Source organism: Antechinus flavipes, chromosome 2 (assembly GCF_016432865.1).
Source record: "Antechinus flavipes isolate AdamAnt ecotype Samford, QLD, Australia chromosome 2, AdamAnt_v2, whole genome shotgun sequence".
In the NCBI taxonomy this organism is placed as follows: Eukaryota; Metazoa; Chordata; class Mammalia; order Dasyuromorphia; family Dasyuridae; genus Antechinus; species Antechinus flavipes.
The window spans coordinates 665,328,926-665,348,265 of NC_067399.1; the positions used below are offsets into that span (position 1 = coordinate 665,328,926).

A 19,340-nucleotide genomic window follows, 5' to 3' on the forward strand; every position below is an offset into this window, starting at 1 on the left:
TCATTAAAAAATGCATATTAAAAAGTTAATATACATGCATAACTAGAAAAAAAAATATAAAAATATATTAATTTTAAAAAATTTAAATGTGTATTAAAAAGTTAATATACATGCATAACTAGAAAAAATATGAAAAATACATTAATTTTAAAAAATTTAAAATGTGTATTAAAAAGTTAATATACATGCATAACTAGAAAAATAATATGAAAAATACATTAATTTTAAAAAATTTAAAATGTGTATTAAAAAGTTAATATATATGTTTAACTAGAAAAATATAATATAAAAATATATAAACTAGAAAAATAAAAATCTATTAAAAAGTTAATATATATGTATAGCTAGGAAAAATATGATAATAACTAGAAAAAATAAGAATGCATGCAGAAGAGTGATACCGCCCACTGTAAATGTTGAGAACGTTCATTGGAGGTCCGTCCCCATCCTCAGCTGCTGCCCGTCAGTAATTCTGCCCTGGCATCAGTCAGCCTTCTAGCATACGGTGACATTATCCTTGAGGTTTCATCTTTCAAGGGCTCCAGCAAAGGAAGGATTTTGTACTTTCCTCCAATTACCGCTCAGCCGGGAAGCGTTCCTGTTCCCCAGAGTCGAGTCACCAGGGGATTCTGTCCATGGCGAACCGTGGATCTAACTGGCAGAATTTCTAAAGGTTTAATTCACCCACCTAAGATTTCCAGCCAATTGGAAGGGGCTGCCAATGGCAACCGATCAGAAAACATTCATTAAATGCCGGCTCTGAGCTCTAGAAACCCAGGCACAAAGAATGGCCGATCCCTCCCTTTAAGGGACTTAAATTCTGGGGGAGCTGGAGGGAGGAGGAAATGACTTGTGCGTGTGGAGCAGATGGAGAGGAGCGGCTCGGAAGGATGGGCTGGTTGAGGAGAGTCTGGAAAGCTGAGCCCACAGAAGGGGGATGCCCTTGACAGAGACTGGGAAGTTGGGAAGGCGGAGAGTTTGTTTTAGATGAACTGAGTTTGAGAGGAAGACCGGCCATCTGTAGCGTAATAAATGAGTTTCCTGGCATTTGAAATCATTCCCTGCTGCCCCTTCATTTGGGCATTTTGGTTCTAGACCTGGCCTTATATTCTGGGCCCAAGCCTGGATGTCAACTGATAATTAGGTCAATGGGTGTGTTTCCTATCTGCTTTCATCTTGGGCAAAGGTCTGGCAAGAAGCTATTTTGGGAAAGCATTAATCTATCCGGAGTCAGGGAGCAGGGCTTCCAGGGAGAGTTTGGACTCTCCATGGTCAACGCTTTTATTTTAGGAGAAGGATGGATTTAGAGCTGGAAAGAACTAGCAGGCCCCAGGCCCCAGATGGAAAAGGGTGTGGCTCCCAGCAGTGTTGGGGTGGCCCAGTGGGAAACTCATTCTCTCTGTTCTGGACTCAGAGTGAGCCCCGGGTGGTCTTTAACTAGCCCCACTTTCTGAGCATGAGGAAAATCTACAAGGAGAGAAGCAAGGAAAGCCCCGATTGTGGGCCCAGCTCCGAGATCAAGCCTCAGTTTTCCATTTGTAAAGTGGGAATAACACACTGGCCCAACAGGACTTTTATAAAGATTTTAAATGGATCTAAAGCTTCCAAAAGCTTGAAAGGGCTCTTACCTGACACACATTATGATCGTGACAGTGTGTGAGGGGGAGCAGATAACCCAGACCTGGGTTTGAACTCTGCCATGGGTAGATAATGACTCTCTGACTCTTAGTAAATAATTCGTGGACTCTGCGTTCTGTGCCACGAGGCAACTGTAAGAAGAGAAATGGAAGATCTAGTGCAAGTTGGTAGTTTCTCCTTAGCATTTCTGCCAGGAAAGAAATCACAGACCGGTCAAGAAATATGCCCTGTGGTCTGGGGGTTGGCAGGCCGTTTCTTTGTTGTACCAATAGAGATGCATTATAATGGCATGTATGTATGTGTATATGTACATATATACATATATGTACATATAATGTATAGATATACACGTACATACATGCACACTCATATATCTCACTTATATGTGTATTAGATATATATGTATCTATGTATGTATATTTATATGCATTTTTATAATTATTTTCCATGTCAGCCAGTTAGCAAATTGCAATTTTTGCCAAATGAGAGGGGAGAAAAAGGTAAAATCTCTCAGAAGCGCATAAACCATTTACATCGGAAGGTCCTTGGCCATCCTTTTGTTCAAGGCTTCCCACTCCCCTCCACTTTAGAGATGAGGAAGCTGATGCTCAGAGGTTCACTCGCTCGACGGATATTATTTATTTTTGGAATTGCACAATAAAGAAACATTTGGGGATGAATGAGTGCAAACATGAATCAGTTGCAGGCTTTTACACAGAGGGTGATGTTTACTAGTAGATGCCCATGATGCCGTTTCATGTTGCAAGACCCCTAGTGACCCTCAACATTCATCCATATAATGTATTGATGGTCGTTTGTATGGACAAAGGAAGCATTTGTTCAGCACTTACTGTGAGTGGATACCCCTCATTTCCTTCTCTTGAGGAACTTCCATTCCAAGGGGGAATGTACTACATAAGGGAAGTTCCGGCTACCCATCAGAAGGAAGGGTTCTCTGGTCCTTGGGGGCAGCAGCGAAGCAGGTGGAAATACTTCTTTAATGAGAAAATCCTATCAGTGTCTGATAGAGAACCATTTGACCCTGGGGCCTTTGGACTAATCCTGTTACTTCATTGATAGGGCAAGGTCTGACACTGAGTTATACAAATACTATACAGTAGCATCAGAGAGTCCCTTACTTATTTTAGATTAGTTCTAAAGGATCCTAAAGTCACTTCCAGCTCTAAATCTATAATCCGATAATAGATTTTCTAAAGGTCACATAGGTGATCTGTACTAGAGGCAACATTTGAATCCAGATTTTTCTGCTTTGCTGCCATGGGCACATGCTGACCTAAAACCAAGTATTCTCCTAAAAATTCTGTTTCTTCCCGTTCCAAACTGGAAGAGATGCTGGCTGTAGTGTTCAGACAGAGAAGCCACACAGAGTGGCTCATACCTGCTCTCTCTGAATCATCTGTAAAGCTCTCAAGTTTCAGACTTTGGGCATAAACACAAGCCTAGCAACACTGATATTCTCTGATGGGTTGTTTTGATAATACCCATTCATACGTCAGCCTGTGGCTCTGCTGGAAACCAAAGACAGGTTCATGATGAACATATGTTTATAGCAGTCACTCAAGAAGCATTTATTAAGCACTTACTGTATGCCGACATGACGCCGTAGATAGAATTCCAAGCCTGGAATTGGGAAGATAACTTCCCGAGTTCAAATCCTGCCTCAGACAATTACTAGCCAGCTCAAGTCACTCAGTCTTGTTTGCCTCAGTTTCCTTATCTGTAAAATAAACTGAGAAGAAAATGGCAAACCTCTCAAGTATGTTTGCCAAGAAAACTTCATGGACAGTATGGTTCATGGGGTCACAAGGATTCGGATCTGTGCTGTGAGTGTGTATGAGGAAAGAATGATAATGGGACAATGATCTTAGTTTCAGTTAGCTAAAAGTAATATGAATTTACCAAGACTTATCTATATGCTTAAATTATCCTTTAAATAATCTCACAGAGAAGAGATTGTATAAATCTAAAAAAATAGCCCCACAGGCCAAAATAAGGCAAAAATAGACCCTGGTTGGGCCTTAGATGGCCCTGGAAAATAATGCTCTAAATAACTTTTATGATGAATGAAATAAGTGTAAAGTCAGGAAAGTCAGCCCCCAGGGCCTCAATGTTAACATGCTGGCTCTTAATAATTATCAGTTAATTAACTATTCATTAATGGTCAATCAATAATTAATTAATATTGTGTGGTGGCCCTTGTGCCCTTTTGTGTGTGACATGATTGATTGTTTCAGTAATTAACTCCTACCATGCATGACTTTAAGGTAAATAATTTACTCTAATTACTAAGGTGACATCATATTATTTATTGATTAGATTTCTTTAAAATGCATTCCTTGTGATAAAAATTACTTTGGATTCCCCATCCCAAGGACTTAGGCTGCAGCAATGGAACAGTCCTCAGACTTCATTAAAATCCCAAAAAGAGATCTTTTCCCCACTTTCCAAAGGTTAGCAAACTCCCTCAGGTCTTCCACCGCTCAGATCAGATAGGGGGCACACGGAATGGAAGTAATGTCCATCTGTTGCCCCCACGTAGAATTTGGGCCATTTCTGAAGTGACTTTTTATTTATTTCTCAAGTGATTTATTCATGTTGCCAGTTTGGTACATCTAGAGATTATAATGATGTTGGAGTTGTATTTATCATCCTAGGCAAAGTTAATTATTTTTTTAAAATCTCCTGGACTCAATCACTAATCTTATTCAGGAGTTGTGGGTCTTAGAAAAAAATCCCAAGTGACAGAATGAACAGGAATGGCAAAACTATCTCCTCACCTGAGCATGATTTTTCCAGATAAAGGATTTTTCAACCTATTATTATTTGATCTTTTAGATCAAATAACTATCTCCCTAGGAAAGGTGCTTTATATATATGTAGATATATAGATATATAGATATGGTGTTATTTAGATTAATTAAATCTAAATTAAAAGATTTAATTGTGAAATGAAAGTCACTTTTGCTGAAATAATTGGAGATAATTTGAGATGTCATAAGATGTCATAAAATTGGGATTGAGAATTATTAGCATTTTTTTCCTGTTCCTGGGTGGAAGTAGCATCAGTCAGTCAATCAAGCATTTATTTAGGACCTGTTTTATATCCGGCATTATTCTGCGCTCAAGAAATACAAAGACAAAAAAACCCAAAAAACCAGTCCCTATCCTTATCAAAGCAACAAACAGTTATTAAGTGACTCCTGTATGTCAGGCTTTGGGCTGAGGGTTGGAGTTACAAAGAGAGGCAAAAGTCAGCGTCTGCTCTCAAGAAGCTCACCATCCAGACAATAAACAATTGTCCACAGACAAGAGGTATACAGGATAAATCCTTGGAGGGAGTGCCCTAGCATCAAGAGGGATGATGGGGAAAAGCTTCTTACAGAAGATGGGGAGTGTTCTTCGGGGAGGAGACAACACGAATACCCATAAATAAATGTATAATTTATAGAGATGGAACAATTTCATTGCCCAGAGAGTAAAACATAACATAGAAATGTATGTCAATACCTAAATTCCACCTGCCATCTTTAATGACTTGGACTCCACAGCTGGCCTCTTGAGTTAAAGGGGAAGGGGAAAGGAAACCCGATTTAGGTTGAAAGTCAGAAAACTGCGCCCTAATGAGAAGTGTGTGTCGGAGAAGATGGGGCATTTAATGAGAATTCTGCCCTTTTTGTTTTTCAGCACCTGACATTTACAAGGGAATTCGATTCCGATTCTCTTAGGCATTATAGCTGGGCTGCAGACACTCTGGACAATGTTAACCTTGTCTCGAGCCCCATCCACTCTGGGTAAGTCACCTAAGTGGTTTTATCTTCCTTGTTAAATGTAAAAATTTTTTAAAAAAACTTTTGTTTCCTGAGCCTTGTAAATCTGACTTGACATGCTATTTAGGCAAGAAATAGGTGAGCCTAAAATGCTTACTAAAACTGTTGAAGCCATTTGCTCTGTGTTCGAGTGCCTTGTAAAAGTACTGTTAGGTGGGCGGAGTTTTGCAAATAGTTCCCTTCTGCCATTTTACCTCGTAATATTTTGGAAGGAAGAGTCTATCAACGTGAGGGATTGGTACGACAAGAACGTACGTGAGCACTTCCTCCGTAGGATACTTCAAATTTACTACCTTGGGGTTGGCGTTTATGAATCCAATTAGAAAATCTTAACAAGATTTTAGAATGAAATGCTGAAAAATGTGTTAAGCTGCTTTGTTGTTCTGTTTGGTGGTTTGCTTTTAATGTTGAAGGGGGCAATTTTGATAACATGAGATGTTGCTTAAATAACTACTAAGTATTGATGGTTTTTTATTCCCTCCTCTGTCCCCCCCCAAAAAAAATGGGGGCCTGAGTTTTAGCTAAAAGTTAATTTTGTTCCATCCCTTATAAAAATAATATTCAATTGTGAGCCAAAAGTCATTCCCTTAGTCAACCCAGCAAGGATCCCTTACTTTTCTGCTAAATGTCTAAAACTTGCTGCTTGATTCAGATGCATGTATATGAGCCGATTACATCACTGTGTCAAGGATCCGCAATCATATCCCACTGATAAATTAGTAGATAAATCTTGGAGAATTTCTTTCATCTCAAAGGGGTTAAGTGATTTGACCACTCTGACACAGGTAGAAAGTGTCAGAGGTGAAATTCAAACTCGGGAATTCTGTCGTTCCAGTAATCTGTCCATTAAATCAAGCTCTTATGCCGCGCCACAATTTTAAAAATAAATAAAGCTGTAAGGAAGCAAAAATGTACAATACATGGTGCTAGAATAAAAGCGGTTCAGAGTACATAGTAGGTACTTCATAAGTACTTGATCGGGTAGTGGAGAAATTGGATAAATCTGAGGGTGAGAAGGCATGTCTGGGGATGGGATAAGGCTGGAGAAGCGGCCTTTGGCACTAGAAAGGGGACCTCTCATTTAATTATACCCTTGCTATTTATTATCTGTGTGCCGTTGGCTAATCCACCTCCCTTCCATAGGTCTCATTTTCATGTTGGAAAGAACATGGAATCAGAGAGAGTACATCTGATGGTACATAGATGACCGCTGTTAAATCACGTTCCCCACAACATGGTCTTCCCATTTTTTGATATGAGCTGTCCTTTTAGGCCCTATATCCGTGCTCCTGGGATCAGGCTCATGGAGGGAACGTTCTCACCTGTGAAAACTTGGGTCTGCCCTGGGAGGCTTGAAAGCAAGAGGTCTTTGTCATTTCCTGGTTTAGGTCCCATTTAATTCTCTTCTATAAAGGTCCTTCTCTACGTAGATCACTGTGGCAAGAGCTTGGGCTGATGGGGAGTTTAGCCACCTGCCCTCAGGGGGCTTCTGGTCTGGGGAGAGTGGAGACAGAATACGTATCCAAGTCCTACTTAGAACAACAATACAAAGTGAAACATGGCAAGACTGCGTAAGGAAGCAGTGAACAGGCATGGGGGTGGGCATCTAGAGAAAGCAGAGTGTGGTCTTTCTGTTGTTCAGTTGTTCCTCTCTCTCTGTGTGAGCCCATTTGGAGTTTTCTCAGCAAAGATGCTGGAGTGGTTTGCCACTTCCCTTTTAGAGATGAGGAAACTGAGGCCATTAGGGTTAAGCCACTTTCCAGGGTCATCAGGAAGAAGATGAGTTTTCTTGACTCCAGACCCGGCACTCCATCCCTAGCTGCCTCATAGAAACTTTACCTGCAAGAATTGAGTGGCTTTATCAGTGAAACAAAGTAAAAGTGATTTTTGTAGATACCAAAAGGCTAAGTGTGACCATTGACTGTGAAATGAATACTTAGGCAGTTTGGTTGGATTTTATCTATTTTATTTTTAATAAAAAAGACATATTTACTGGGATGGAAACTTCCATGGAGGAAATTCCCTCTATCCAATCTCAGAGTTGGCTAGAGAACCTGAAGGCGAAGGGCCCAAAAGCAAGTTTTTACCCCGAGTGCATTTGCCTGCCCACTGAAGACCCTTCCCCTTGAGGATTCCTTGATTTCTCCTCTGGCTTGGGGGTTTCAGAGGTTATGTCAGCAGGGCCCAAGCTCTGATGTTTGGCTCCTTCCGAGCAGACACTAGGATGGATCTCCAGTAGCTCAGAATTCTCTCATCTCAAGAACAGTCTGGCTCAGTTAAAAGGGAAATCTTCACCAGAAAGATGCTTCTGTGGGATGTCTTGTCAAAAAAAAAAAAAAAAAGGCAAAGAGTTATTGAATAACTATTTAATTTGGTGAAGAGAGTGCTTCTACAGCAGAAGCCGTGGAAGCTTTAAGTCATTTCACAAGTATTTGTTAGGCTGACATTTATATCATTCTCTGCAGTTTATAAAGCACTTTACAAATATCCCACTTTCCTTACAAAAACTCTGGCAGCTAACTGTTATTATTATACACATTTTACAAGTGAAGAAACTGAGGCAGACAGACAACTTACTTGTCCCAGAATCCCCTCAGTCCTTTTCTTCTTGCTCCATCCTAGATGCTTCCTTACTCTACCATTATTCACTTTTCTTCTGTATTTCCTTGTTTCTACTCGTTTCTCACCATCCCAAGCTCCCCAGATACTCTCCTTCCCTCACTGCTCTGGTTTGGGGTATTCACTAGAGAGATCCCTGGGAGACCTTAAATTCAAATCCAACCTCTGGTGCTTAGTGTTTGAGTACAAGTCACTTATGTGTCTGGATCTCAGATTCCTTCTCTGTCAAGTGAGAAGATTGGAGCACATGGCCTCTGAAGTCCATCTCGGCTCCCTCTCAAATCTTGTCTCAGACACTTACTAGGTATGTGAGTGACCCTGGACAAGTCTCTGTGTGCCTTAGTTTCCCCATCTGTAAAATGAGCTGGACAATAAAATGGCCAACAACTCTAAAATCTCTGTCAAGAAAACCCCAAATGGAGCAGCCAAGTGGCACAGTGGATAGTGCACCAATTCTGAAGTCAGGAGGACCTGAGTTTAAATCTGGCCTCAGACACTTAATACTTCTTAGCTGTGTGACTCTGGGCAAGTGACTTAATCCCAATTGCCTCAGCAAAAAAAAAAAAAAAATGAAAGAAAGAGAGAGGGAAGGAGGGAGGAAGGGAGGGAGGGAGGAAGGAAGGGAGAAAGGAAGGGAAGAAGAAAGGAAGGAAGGAAAGAAGGAAGGAAGGAAGGAGGGAGGGAGGGAGGAAGACCCCAAATGGGATCCCAAAGAGACTGAAATTAATGGACAGCTTGACTACAGTACTGCTCCATTTGGACTCATGAAGACTCGAGTTTGAATTCTGCCTCTGACATCTATGATCTATAAATGGCCACAGGAAAGTTCTTTTAATCTCTGAGATTCTGTTTCCTACCCTGTAAAGAAGAGATAATAATAGTTCCCATGGTGTTTGCCTGACTCATGTGTATAAGTCACTTTGGAAACCTTAAAGTGTCCTCTCTATACCAGCTATTATTAATGCCAGCTATTATTAATATCCTGTGAGAGTCTGTGCCTCTGGGGAAATGCCTTCAGAGCTCCAAGCCAAGGCACAGAGGAGCTTTCGGAACTCAGGGCTGGCCCATAAATCAGGCACTGCTTGTTTGTTCTACATCTAAAAGGAAAGGAGAGGACTCACCTTGACAAGCTGACAAGGAAGCACGCAGCACAGGGAATCCTCACAGACGTGAGACGGAGCTCCACATTACGCTGTGTATTTCATGTTGAACCACTCTCGGCTCTACTCTCCTGTTTCTTTTCAGTTCCTTCTGGAGGCATAGATCTGCATAGGAATACAGAAGGAAGGAGAGTTGGCCTTCAGATCCAAATTCTGGGAGTGTAAGAGGAAACTTCTGAACCTTAGAATGTTTGGGAAAGATGTTCAGAATTCCAGTGAAAATCATTGGAAAATTCCCATTGGTCATCCAGGGAAAACGTGTTTGAACTTGGCCCGCAGAGACCTTGGTGTTTTATTTTTCTGATGGTTACTTTTTTCCTTTGCTCATTGACATTTTCTGTTGCTTGCTTCTAATTATCTTATATTAATTTTCCCATTTGCTTTCTAAATTATTTTGCAGCTGTTCCTCTCCACTTCCCCAGTATGATTCAAGGTGATAACTGTGTCCTTTATGTGAAATCATCCTCCGTGATTTTCTTTTGAATCGATGTGCCCTCTTTCCCCACAGTTAGATGTGTAGATGTCTGTAGTACACCAGCATTTGTCTTGTGCTGTCTTGAAAACTAGAACCATTCACTCGGTAGCAAAACTTTAGGTTTGTTTTTCCAAACTCGTGCTGTGCTTGACGTTTATACCGTCCCTAATGCTACGAAACACCACCTACTAATTAACCCTTAAATTCCCGGGTACGAGATATTCTTGGGAACGAAACAATTTGTAAGGAATGTGGGTCGAGGGCATGAATCACTCTTCTTCCAAAATGTTGCCAAACCGAAGTCCACGTGTCCCTAGCAGATCGAGGGCGTTAGGGGGCAGATGTCAGTCAACAAGTATGAAACGGGAAACCTCAGAATTATAGATGGCATTTGATGAGCTCCAACAATGCACAGGGTGCTTGGAAAGAGCACAGAGACTGCTCCGGTTTAGCTTCGAAATCATCTTGCAAATTATTTGTTTCTTATCTTTTGGATCATTTGACTGTGGATATATGTTCATCTATAATATATTAATATGAAAACTATATTAACAGAACTTATTTTATATATTATAACTCTAATTTAGATCTAAATACACAAAGATATAAATAAGGTATCGAATACACATAATAAATTTAGATAATGATAAACGATACGAGTATCGATAGAATAGAAATATAAAATAAGTAATCATTGCTGTTAATCGACTCTACATGGATCTGTTGAGTGAATGCTCCTTTAGGCCAGTGCTTCTTATCAGTTGAAAGAACAGCGCTGACCTCCCCCATGGTGTTGAGCATTCCATAAACATGTTCCCCGAGCCAATCTTGAGATCTGAGATGGCTGGGCTGTCCAGAGGCCCGGGCCTTGCAAGGGCAAACACGAATCCGTCGGTGGAAACACTAGCCTGTTGCGGTAGGAAACAGTAAGACAAGAGTTCTTGTAAGCACAGGTTGTTATTAGCCCAGAGCTGTTTGCTAACTCACGCCTGCTTGCTAATCTCTCTCAGTCACAACCTGATTTTACCAGTAAATACTGTCGAGTTTCAGCAGAGGATTTTGAATCCCTTTTTAAATTCTGCTGCACAAAGCATTTCAGGGAGATCCTACCCAGCTTTAGAGCAAGAATGGAGGGTACAAAGTCACTTGGCCCAAAGCCTGACTTCCCAGATGAAATCCAGGTAGATTGTAAATGACATATCTAAGGCCTTGTAGCTAGGGAGGAGCCCTCTCGGAGCTCAGAATTGTTTTAAAAAAATACCCTCTCCCCTTCCCGGCATACTTCTGTGTCCATTAGTAGAAAACCTTTTTCTTCAAAGGAACGAAGGTGACAGAAATGAGAATCGGTCCAAAGAAATGGAACGGTGTTTTGAATTCGCTCTACTATAAGTTCAAAACATTTTTTAAATGGAAAAAAAAAAATGGACTGGCCTCCATCCTCTGAAAACATTCTAGCTATTTGAACTATTCTCTAATTACCGATCATTAGCAGCAGACCATACCTTCTAATGGGCTTATTCCAGCCTCTGCAGCTCCACACGCTGATTAATTAGAAGGCAATGCAGTGCTTCTGTTCTCCCCTTCCTGACTTGGACCCTGTGCATTTTGGGCTCATTTTTGCTTTGTAGAAGTTTGGACAATGTAGAAGAGAGCACCTTGTCCTCCGGCACTAATCGGGGAGGAAAAAGAAAGACTTGGGTCTTTTTTGCTCTGTACTCAAGACCCAGAATTCCAGAGTCCCATTAACAGCCCCTGAGTTTACATTGGACCTTCTGGAAACATTGTTTAACTCACTCCTCACTCCTATGACTGTATCTGCAAGATGCGAAATAATATTTATTTTACCTCATGTAGTCCATATGAGGTTGGGTAAGAAAGATTTATAGGGCTGGGAGAAACATTTCAAATTTTAAAGTTACTGTTATAGTTAAAGGTTTCAGTTGGTCAATTGGATTATCTGGAAACCTTTCTCTTTTTTTTGTTTGCTAAGGCAGTTGGGGTTAAGTGACTTGCCCAGGGTCACACAGCCAGGAAGTGTTAAGTGTCTGAGGCCAGATTTGAACTCAGGTCCTCCTGACTTCAGGACTGGTGCTCTATCCACTGCCCCCGGAAGCCTTTCTTAACCCAAGCTTACTGTTAGTTTGAATACCTTTAAAGAAAAATTGCTTTAATCACGCTTTTTCTTATTGGATGATTTGCTATTATTAACAAACCCTACTTTGTTATTACTATTACTCATAATAATAATAGTAACCTATATGTTGTTTGAGCATTAGCATGCATATAGTAAATGTAAGAGCAATCTCCCCTGCTCCCCTTTTAAAAAAGTCAGTTTACCAGTGAGCCCTTAGAGCGAGAGTAAATTTCCTGTTCTCCATTCCTACTTTTTTTACTTTGGCATTTGGTGTGGTCAGTGAGCGTCTCCTGCGTGATTTCTGCTGACCTCTGCTCCTTCCCTTCTGCAGGTTCCTGGTGAGTTTCATGGTGGACGCCCGGGGGGGCTCCATGAGAGGAAGCCGCCATCACGGAATGAGAATCATCATCCCCCCACGCAAGTGCACGGCGCCCACTCGCATCACTTGCCGATTGGTAAAGAGACATAAGCTGGCCAACCCACCCCCCATGGTGGAAGGAGAGGGATTAGCCAGTAGGCTGGTAGAAATGGGGCCTGCGGGGGCACAATTCTTAGGGTGAGTCGTTTCCTCGGTTTCCTTTCTGGCTCTCTCACCCCATTTTTGATTTCTTTACCCTCGTGACCTCAAGTAGTTAACCACTAGAACTACTTGGTTTGAGCATCTTAACTGAGAGCGCCGTGCCCTGTGATGCTGAAGGCCAAACCCACCCCAGGGGGGAGCCTGTCGCTTCTGTAACGCTTTTTGCCAAAGCTTTTTACTAACTCCAAGAGCATCCCTCCTCTGCCCAGGGCTTCTCTGTAGACCCAAAGAGAAGAAGCCCCCTATGAGAGGAAGACAAAGCAGCTTGAGTTTCTGCCATCCGGCCCCGATCGGGCAGAGGGGAAATAATACCCAGGTGGCATTTTAGGAGATTCACGAGCAGGGAAGCAGCCCACCCCGACGTGGCCGCGCTCCCTACGTAGGGACCCTCTCTGAAGTGGCAGCCTGGGGCAAGCCAGGCCGGTTCTATTGGGACGAGCAGTCTGTTCACAATTTCCCCTTCTCGTTTCTCTTCCTGCTGCATGGATGTTATTCAGTAAACTGCACCTTCCCTCCAATCCTCCCCCTGTAAACGAGGGTGAGAGCTTGGTTAGCCGAATCCTGCAGCTTGGGCCTCAAGGAACAAAATTTATTGGGTAGGCGATTTATAGACAAGATACAAGAATGTCTACGATTTTTTTTTTCCTTAATTTCGATTTTCGTCACACCCATGATTTTTATTTTGATTTGGACTTTTTGGTTTTGGTTTTGATTTTTCCAAAGCTTTCAGTCGATGTGTGTCACTGAAAGACGAAACCATAGTGGCTTGACCCTCCCTTAAAGCTCGACGCTCCCTCCTCCGCTTTCCCGGGCATGTGGAATTCACCGCAAGCATCTGCTATCATAATTTCTGTGCTTTTGTAATTTTTGATTTTGAATTTGAACTGTTTCAACTGCATCGTCTACATTTCAACACACAGTGACGAGTCTTTAATTTCAGCCCTATGATGGAGAAGGTATTTGCAGGCTTTGAATCAACATTTGACACAAATATTCCAAAAATTAAAAAAAAAATTGTTGGTTGTGTATTTTCCCCCAAAAAAATAGGCTCAATAGTGGGCATTCTTTATCTCTTCTGGGTGGCCAAAGTGAGGAAATGATAATAAGGGATTTTTAAATACAAGTCGAGAAACAGATTTTAAAACATAATAGATGTCAGAGCAGTCCAAAACCTGATTTTTAAATGCAGTTAACGAATCACTGCAGAGTTTCAAAAGGGTGGAAAAGGATTCTTTTTAAGCAAAAAAATAAATAAAATAAGTAAATTTTTCTGGTTTTGGCAGTCTGCTTGAAAAAAAAAATCTATTCAGAAACATCATGCTTGGCTTTACTGTTGGTCAAAGACCCTGGTTCAATACCTTCTCTCTAGGTCTTGTTAATTTTCATACAGGAAACTGTGGGGCTCCTGAATTTCTAAAGACAGTATCTGACATATTAACCTGCAAAGATTGTATCTCACTTTCTGAAATGTTGAGATTATGTCCGGCTGAGGTCTGTGGGAAAACTTTGGAAAATCCCTCAAGAGCCTGTGGAATTTTGGACATTGTCATGCACATTCCTGGGCAGTTATTGATCAAATACTTCTTGGCCCCATTAGGAGAAAGGACATTCATTAAAAGACTGGAATTAGTCTTTTCAAAATTTTGGGGGAATTTCTGGCTAAAAAATAAAACAATCATTGGATTTGACTTAAATATTTTTCCAAGGGCCCATCTGATAATAAATGAAAGCTTTTAAATTTGAAGCGCTGGAAGACCTGAGTTTCAATCCTTTCTCAGACCTGCTCTGTGACCCTGGGCGTGTTATTTAAGCTCTCCAGCCTGAGCTTCCTTATCTGTAAAAGGAGAGAATCTGTCGTGGCCCTTAAGGTCTTTCTCAGCCCTAAATCAGTAATCTTACTGTTAGCAGGAGAGAGGAGGTGCTACTGTAGGAAGAGGGCACCATACATAATTGGTGTTGGAGGACCCTAATTCAGATCTCAGCGCTGCCACTTACTACCCACGTGACTTTGGACAGGTCACCCCCCTCCTTGAAATATTTTCTTTCTCCAGCTTGTAAAAAGAAAAGCTGGAGGAAATGGTTTTTAAAATCCCTTCCATCACCAAATCCTTTGGTTGCTGGTCCTCTGTTGTTAGTGGGTTTCTATCGGCCGCTGCCCTTTTTTACATCCTTACCGCCGTAAGGATGTCACTTCCGTTATTGTATTCTACAGATCCGTTCTGAACAAGAGGTGAAGCTACGTACAACCTCTGTAGGCAAATAATGATACTGTCTGTTTCAATGGTCTTAAAGCTGCATAATCCAGCTACATGAGTTGCCTATGATTACAGTTAATTTCTTTTCACTGGGCCCTTTTTGGTGCTCGTCCTGATTTTACAATTCGATTAAATGCTTTCTTTATGTTGCTGGACTGGCACCTGGAATGAGCATCATTACCACTCTCCTGGTCAGTCAGACGTGCACGGACATGATCACCAAACCACTATGGTGGACCTTCTCCACGACCCGATGAGTTTTGGGAGAGAACCAGCACCACCCTGCAGAACTGGAGAATGAAGCTGCCTCCTCCCATATCACGTACTAAAATCAAAACAATGTCCTGCCGCCCGGCGCCAGTCACAAAGCTCATAAGGGCTGATGGCGTGAGCAGGTGTTGGGGCGGGACTGATTGTTTTTGTTTTTCATTTTTTTTTTTTTGGAGGAACATGATCATAAATATCAGCATATTAGCATCAGGAATATTTTTAAAGAAATAATCCTCTTAAATGACTGTGTCCTTTGAAGGTCTTGACACTCAGTAATTTCATGGGTGAAAAATGGGCCAGTCTCTTCTCTCAGCTGTGGCTTGTTTCTACAGCTTGCTCTTTTCACATTCCAAAATCCATTTATCCAGGATGGCATGTTATCCAGCTTTGAACGCGCTTTTTTTCTTAGCAAATGAGTCTGTGGCTTGGGCAGCTTTGAAATCATTCTCGACCACAGTGGCACCTTTAATTTTCAAAGGATAGAATAATGAGAGCTTTTTTTTAAAGGAGAGAAAAGTTCACTGTAAACATAGTTTGATATTCAAATAATGTAGACTCTTTCTTCCCCTTTCTTAGCCCAGTCATAGTGGAAATTCCTCACTTTGGATCAATGAGAGGGAAGGAACGAGAACTCATTGTTCTCCGGAGTGAAAATGGTGAAACGTGGAAAGAACATCAGTTTGACAGCAAAAACGAAGATTTAGCTGAGTTACTTAATGGCATGGATGAAGGTAAATATGATGGATCTCTGTATCTGTGAGTTTGTGGTCAGGAAGACCAATGGAATTGGGTACATGAGTAAGGGAAGACGCATTTGAATTCTGATGCTTCCCTCTTGAGCCAAAACCCCATTTTCCAAAAGGCTCGTGAGCCAATAGTTGTAATCGAGTCAACAGTCATTCATTAGGCATCTGTTATGTGCCAGGAGCTGTGCTACGTGCTCAGGATGCAAAGAAAGGCCAAAACGTAGTCCTTGCTCTCAAGGAACTCGCCATCTAATAGAGTTCGAGGTCTTGATTGGGAACCAGGAAGACCCCAATTCAAGTCCTGCTTCACACCCTTACTAGCTGAGTGATTCTAGGCTAGGGTTCTTTACCTCTTTGTATTCTTTTCTTACCTGTAAAATGGCGATAATAATATTTATCGGGATTGTGGTGAGGTCAAATGAGTTAAAATTCACAAAGTGTTTTGTAGATAGACAGACAGACAGACAGATAGAGGGAGAAGGAAAAAGACAGTAACGTTGTGACATGGAGCCACCTGCCAGTGGCTGCTGGGGATCCAACTCAGACCAGCAGAATGGATTCCTTCATGTGAGAGGAGGAGGAGGATTCAAAGAGACTGAGAGGCCGTTGTGTTGTCTGACCTTCCTCTTATTCCCTCTTGCCTCCAATTTATTTCATTCCCAGTCCACAAGGAATATACTTGGGTCAGTAAAGGCTTCCCTGCAACTCCTTCAGATGTCATCGAGGCTCTTGGAGAACTGACCTACTCTTTCACACTTAGTTGTGATCCTTAACAAGTAGAAAGATGGATGAATGGATAAATAGATAGATGGATGGATGGATGGATGGATGGATGGATGGAGAGAGGTAGGTAGGTAGGTAAATAGATAGTAACAAGTAGATAGACAGGCATTTAGATACAGACATCAAGACAGACATGTAGATAGACAGATTGGTAGGTAGATAGATAGACAGATAGATGGCTGGAAAGAAACAGGTAGATAAATAGATAAGACACTCAGATAGATAAGTAGAACAGTAGGTAAGTAATTAGATAAGAGATAGATAGATACAGACAGACATGTAGATAGAGGAGAGAGATGCTATCATTATTATTATTACTGTTATATCATTATTTTTCCAATACATGCATATGTTGGTGGTTCTTTCCTATTAAATATGAGCTATTTTTCTTTAGGCAAGCTTATATCTCTTAACTAGGACCAAAAATCTTTCTCTGATAGGGGAAAGCTGGGAGCTAGAAAGAATCGAACTGCCAATATGGGACAATTCTAGGAAGAGACTTTCTAATTCTGGTGTCTGATGGGGCTAGTCTTCTCCACCCCTCAGTACCACTGCCCTATCCCACCATAGTGTCCTTATTGCTTTCTCCATTCTAAAGTGCTCTACGATTTATGTTGGTCTCTTGAGACCTTTGGGACAGCTCCAGATAACCAGGATCTTCCATCTTTCTTCAGCCTTCTGTATTTGAGTGTAGCTGTTCTGTTTCTTTCTTCTTCCTACCTAACTTTTCTTTTTTCTTCCTCTTCCTACTTTTCCTTCCTTTCTTCCTTCTTCCTTTCCGTTCTCTTTCCTTTCGGGGGGATAGATTGCTGATTGTGGAAGACCAACTCTTGACCCATCCCGACTGGGCCTCCGGGCAGGTGTCCCCACACAAGTTTTTAAGACTATGATCTGCAGAGGGGGTGCCATCTTTGCTGATAGGAGTTTGTTCCCTATGCCAACAAAATCACAGGGACCAATCTGTGTCCCCCTTTCCTTAAGCATTTATTAAGCACCATTAGTACCAGGGCCTGGGGATAGAAAGACAGACTAGAGTCTCTGCCTTTGAGGAGCTTACATTCTGCGGAGGGAAATAACATTCATAAGAAAAATGTAGACAGAGTGATTTGGGAGAGGGCGAGATGGATTCCCAAGGGAGGTGATGTTAGGGCTTTGAGGGAAGGGAAGGCCCAGGTGAGGAAGGGATGTTGTTCCAGGTCTCAGAGAATTTCAGTTTTAGCTGAGACGGAATCCGTGAGGGAGAGTGATTTGCAGGAAGCTTGAAAAGGCTCCCCAGAACGGAACCGTTTAACACTTAGACGAAGGAACAGCTACTTTGCCCTATAAAGGTAGCAGGGAGCTCTGGAACTTCTTGAGTCAGAGTAGGACTTCAGCTACTCCCGCCGGCTGGCTGGGACGACGGTTGTCGCCTCCGCTCGCCTGGGACAGCCTGTACAACTTGGGCAGCTTCCCTCAGAAAAACTTTGTGAGCCAAACGGTTTTGATAAGAGGATGCTCACAGTAGGGTCCTGAGAAGGAATTGGACAGAGCCTCGAAACCGGAGTCATTCTGGAAAAGGGTCACGCTTGCTCTCCGACTTATCCGTCTCGTTAAACCCGGGACTGCATCTTCAGTAGGAAATTAGCATAGCGAAGGTTCCAGAAGGTTCATAGATGGTTTATTTAACATAAGTAAATTAGCCGGTCAGGAACAGCCGTCTCTGGCTTTTTTCCTGCAAATAGCGCCACAGCCCGCTGCTCGTGGAGGGCCTTTTGTAAACACGGGGCAGAAGTCCCTATGTTAAGAGGATCCTCTTAAGAGATTCTTGCTTGAAGGGAACGTTTAAGCTTAGAGACAAGAAGACTTGGGAGGGATGTAATGGCTCCCTTTGAGGAACTGAAGGGCTGTCATGTGACAGAAGGGTTCCAGTGGCTCTTCGGCCCTAGGGAGCGATGCCCTCGGCCACTTTGGGCTTCCTCAACAAGGCGCCCATCCCAGCGTGGAAGGGGGAGGGTTCCCCCTCCTTGGGGGTGTTGGATGGCCATGTGTTGGGTACATCCAGTAGGGATGAGTCGTAGTCCACTGTGCTCCCTTCCAACTCAGACATTCTGAGGGACGTGTCACTAGAAAGAAAATTAATTTATGGGGCAGCCGGGTGGCGCAGAAGTCAGGAGGACCTGAGTTCAAATCCAGCCTCAGGCACATACACTTCTTAACTGTGTGATCCTGGGCAAGTTACTTAACCCCAGTTGCCTCAGGAAAAAATTAAATTAAATTAAGGGGAAAAAAAGTGATGTATCAACTTCCAGATTTCACCGTCTCTCTTCCTCCCCTCCCAATAGCATATTCAGCTTAAATAACATAGGCTTCCCAAGACCTTTGCTGCCCCAGTGTTACAGATTTGCTTTAAAACAAAACTTCACTTTTCTAATGTACAAACAACAGAGTCCCAATAAGAAATTTAAAAAATAACCTTAAAACAGTTCATGCATAGAGACGGTAACCTGTAACGTCATGCTCATTGTTGTCTCTGCCTCGTTGGAGAAATCTCTTTGAAGCACAGATGTGTCCCAAGCAGCCAGTGGCTCGTCTCTCTCTCTGGATAAATTGTGCCACAGACACTGAGAGCCCGGGCGCAGCTGCCAGATGGAAGCCAGACGCGGCGCGGAGTCCCCTGGCCCGCGCTCTACCCAGGTTATCTTGAAATAGTAGAGACGGTCTCTTGCTTACATTTTTAAAGAAGATATTGAACCTTTGTTCCATCTTAGAAAATTAAAAAGGAAACACAAACGCTTCCAGGTTCAGGTGCCAAAGGACAAGTGGATCTCACGGCAACCGTGAAGATGGATGGAT

At 42.2% G+C, this 19,340-nt stretch overlaps 1 protein-coding gene across 3 annotated transcripts in view; it reads left to right on the forward strand.

Moving 5' to 3' along the window:
- The window catches only part of ANK3 (ankyrin 3), a 347,827-nt gene that overhangs the window by 266,520 nt on the left and 61,967 nt on the right, over positions 1 to 19,340 (forward strand). For all 3 annotated transcript variants that reach the window (XM_051982618.1, XM_051982616.1, XM_051982617.1), the window contains exons 27-30: positions 5,344 to 5,450; positions 12,206 to 12,430; positions 12,952 to 13,050; positions 15,556 to 15,710. In XM_051982618.1, the coding sequence (XP_051838578.1) occupies positions 5,344 to 5,450; positions 12,206 to 12,430; positions 12,952 to 13,050; positions 15,556 to 15,710 (586 nt within the window). The remainder of the gene's footprint in view (positions 1 to 5,343; positions 5,451 to 12,205; positions 12,431 to 12,951; positions 13,051 to 15,555; positions 15,711 to 19,340) is intronic.